Here is a 3,587-nt window from a genome sequence, read left to right as displayed (position 1 = left end):
ACAATGCTATCCCTTTTTAAAAATTATTACTTTTCTAGGATCTAAAGTTCATTCAGTTTGCCTGCTTGGAGGCAAATGCAATATTTTTACCATTTTATGTTGTGACTCTTTAGTCCTGTCTGAAGTTTTGGACATTGGGGTGGGGATAAGGGAGCATTATTGCAATAAAAGATTTTGCGTCATTAAGAATTACGAATTTAATCAGGCCTATCCACTGTCTAGCTTATCCAGGTTGTCAGATCTCCTGCCTATAATCTCTTATTTTTCACTAAGGGATGAAGGAATTATGAGCTTTCAAAGAGTTTTATAGCTATATATTTTTTGACATTCTGGAAGACCGGTCCAAATACATCAGAATTCAGCTGAGTCTCTCTCTTAGTTTTGAGGTCAATATAGATGTTTAAATTTCTCTTCCCATACTTTACTACCTGGAGTAAGGATTTATGGGACACTGCTGAAGCATAGATCTAAATTCAACTCAAGAAAAGCTGGTTAAGAACTTGGAACTTTTAAACATGGAAGAGCACCTTAAAGGTATTTGACATTTAGTTATGCTGCACACTGTTTATATTATAGCACTGATTGTTGCAATTGAAGTAAGGTGTTATAATAACATGGGTTACTATGCACTTGAGTTATATCTAATTCTTTTTTTTTTATACAGGTTTAAGATTTTTAAGAGCGCTTAGACTGATACAGTTTTCAGAAATTTTGCAGTTTCTGAATATCCTTAAAACAAGGTAAGACTTTAACATGTACTTTTTCCATATGATAATATTTCTTCTCCAGTTTATAGTTATAGTCTGAGATGTATGTATTCTTTTCTCATAATGCCATACGAATGGATGGGAGTTAAGTATGAGAACCACAGGTTTAAAACTTTTAATAACATTCTGTCATACACACTTGTGACTTCGTTTTCCCAGATAAATAATATTCATGAATGACATTAGTCTTCACAGCATTTTTATGACTTAAATTAAACATCTTTTTTGACCTCCACCATGGAAGTATTCCATCCTTTTCTAAAAATGATGGCTTGTCTCATGGGTGACAGAACTCAAGTGATTTAGCGCTACAGTCCTCCTACTATCTGGCTGTATTTCTTACACTAATACTTAGTCTCTCTTCATTGTAACTTATGTTCTTGCTGAAAGACTGATCAATTTAAACATCTCTTTGATATAATCTGTACTTATTTTATGTGCTGCATTTTTATAACTGCAATATACAAGGGACCAAGTGACTATAAATTAAAAGTGGAGTGAGTACAGAACTACACATTGATTAAATAATTTGTCCTTACATATTTTGAATCCATATTTTATTGCCTAGTTAAATTTGCAATTACAATTCAGGTTACAAGATACCCAAATGGAAAAAGGCAGTTTGAAAGATAAACATTATGGTTCCATTGCAAGCTTTTTGAGTTGAGAATTGTTTTATTTATTTCTAAATTTTTTTTATATTGAATTTACTTTCAGGATGTTTTTTGTGTCATTGTCCTAAGCGTTCCTTTTTTGAGGTATTTAAACTACTTCAGTCGTAGTTAGCCACACAGTTCTTTTTTAATTGCTTCTGTGTGGTTAAACATACTTTGTATATGGATCAAAATACCTTTTACCTGCTACTATGTATCTGCATATTACCTTAGGAGCATCAAAGGGCTGTTCCATATTCCTTTGTGTACTGAAGAGAAATTAACTTTTTAAAAATCTATACCAAATACACCACAGACAGTATTGAAACAATGTCCTAATCTAAAAATAATTGCAAGTAAAAGTTTGGTTCCATTATAAAGTTCCCACTATATTTCCCCATTTATGCATTGCCTAATATTTAAAGATGTCCAATGTACAAAGAGTTTATACATAGATAACATGAATTACCCTTAATAAGCAATATGATTGAACCCGGGATTGATTAGCAAATGGGCTTTAGAGTTGTTCAGAATTTCAGTAGTTTGTTCAGCCCTCTAAACTTCAAAACTATTTTCATTAGTCAATGTTTTTATGGAAATACAGTCCAAACACTATGAAACTGGTTTAGATTGTGCCCTAAGCTGTCTGAGTGCATAAGAAATGTGGTTTTCCTTTGTTAAGTTAATAACTTAACTTTTCTACAAATCCAGAGAGCTATTCACTCCTGCACCCTTAAAATGCTACTAATTTTGTAGGGAATTAAATTTTTACAAGAACAGAATATCTAATGAAATTCAACTTTCAGAAGAGCATCAAGGCCCTGATCAGAAGCTACCAAAACAAATGGAAAGATTTCTAGAACCTTCAGTAGGCTTTCAGTAAAAGTTCAACTGTAAAAGGAGTGTAGTATTAATTAAATGCATTCTCAAAGCTGGCTTAGAACCTGACCACTAGTCACTTAATTAAAAGAAAAAAAAATCACCAAAAAAAGTCAAAATAGTCTGCCATGTAATGATGATTATTGTTTGTTTTGATGTTCCCTGTTGAAAGTTTTTTTAGATGAATTTAAGTGTTGTCTGCCTACCAGCCCCAACCAGGAAGAGGGAGCTGCACCACTTTGTGGCACCCAGGAAGGCACCTGATGCTACCTGGAACTGCCTGCCTAATGGGGCTCACTCCACATCACTCCTGTCTTCCCCCACTCCGGTGCTGTGTTATCCATAGCCTCTGCGGCCCTCTTCCTGCATCTCCGTGGCCAACCTGAACATGGCAGGAGGACACCCCTGTTTATATAGTGTTCCTCCACCCCAACCTGGCCAGCTTCTAGAAAGAGCAAGAGTTCTCAGGAAGGGACCCTTCAAGCACCAGCCAAATGGCAGAATGCCATGAGCCAGACCACCCCGCCCTTTCCCCCAGCTCCTCTGTAATCCACCTATTAACCTTTTTCCCTTTTCCCCACCAGAAGAAAAACCCATCCAAGGAACACTTTCAACAGGGAACATAACAACCCCCACCCCAAAAAAAAACACAACAACATAATCTTCAAATCTTGCCTTATTTTGACTCCTGCAATAACAAAGGTCCTCTGTACTTTCTTAAAACATATACAGTGAAGGTAACCTATGATTTAGAACACTATTTCTCAACCTCTGGCCCATGGGCCAGGTCCAGCCTGCAGGACTCCCCAAGGTTTTGGAATTTGAGGGCGTGGGTGGGGAGGAATGTAATTGCCATTCTGCTGCTGCCAAGTTTCTGGATTATGTATTAGGGGTGCACCAAGAGAGATTTTGTGGGCCAGTACCTGACATTTAAGGAGGCATGTCAGCCAATATTGATCTGATTTCCCATACAGTGTGGTGGAAGGGGTGGGGGAGGCAGATCAACACTCCCTGAGGTGAGGGCAGGGGCAGGGACTGCTCAGGTGGGGCAACTGGAGCTGTGGAGCAGGGCAGCTCCTGCCACTGCCTCCACCCTGGGAGGGCATGTGCCCCCTGGATTTGCATGGGGTAGGGCAGGCTGTCTCCACCCATGTCCCTTCCCTCCCCCCTCCCCTTCCACCACACCGGACTTACCAGCTGGAGGCAGCTCTTCAAGCTGCCAGCTCTGCTCCTTGCTGCCTGAGTGCTGTGCTGTGGCTGTGTGCAGCACAGGCATTTATCGGCCAAA

The 3,587-nt window shown here is 38.8% G+C and overlaps 1 protein-coding gene across 1 annotated transcript in view; it reads left to right on the top strand.

The window, feature by feature from the left end:
- The window catches only part of KCNMA1 (potassium calcium-activated channel subfamily M alpha 1), a 997,979-nt gene that overhangs the window by 640,219 nt on the left and 354,173 nt on the right, over positions 1–3,587 (top strand). The window contains exon 6 of the mRNA XM_019555536.1: positions 665–740. Within this exon, the coding sequence (XP_019411081.1) occupies positions 665–740 (76 nt within the window). The remainder of the gene's footprint in view (positions 1–664; positions 741–3,587) is intronic.

Source organism: Crocodylus porosus, unplaced genomic scaffold, assembly GCF_001723895.1.
Source record: "Crocodylus porosus isolate Cpor-Errol unplaced genomic scaffold, CroPor_comp1, whole genome shotgun sequence".
Lineage (NCBI taxonomy): Eukaryota > Metazoa > Chordata > Crocodylia > Crocodylidae > Crocodylus > Crocodylus porosus.
This window is presented reverse-complemented; position numbering and strand designations above follow the sequence as displayed.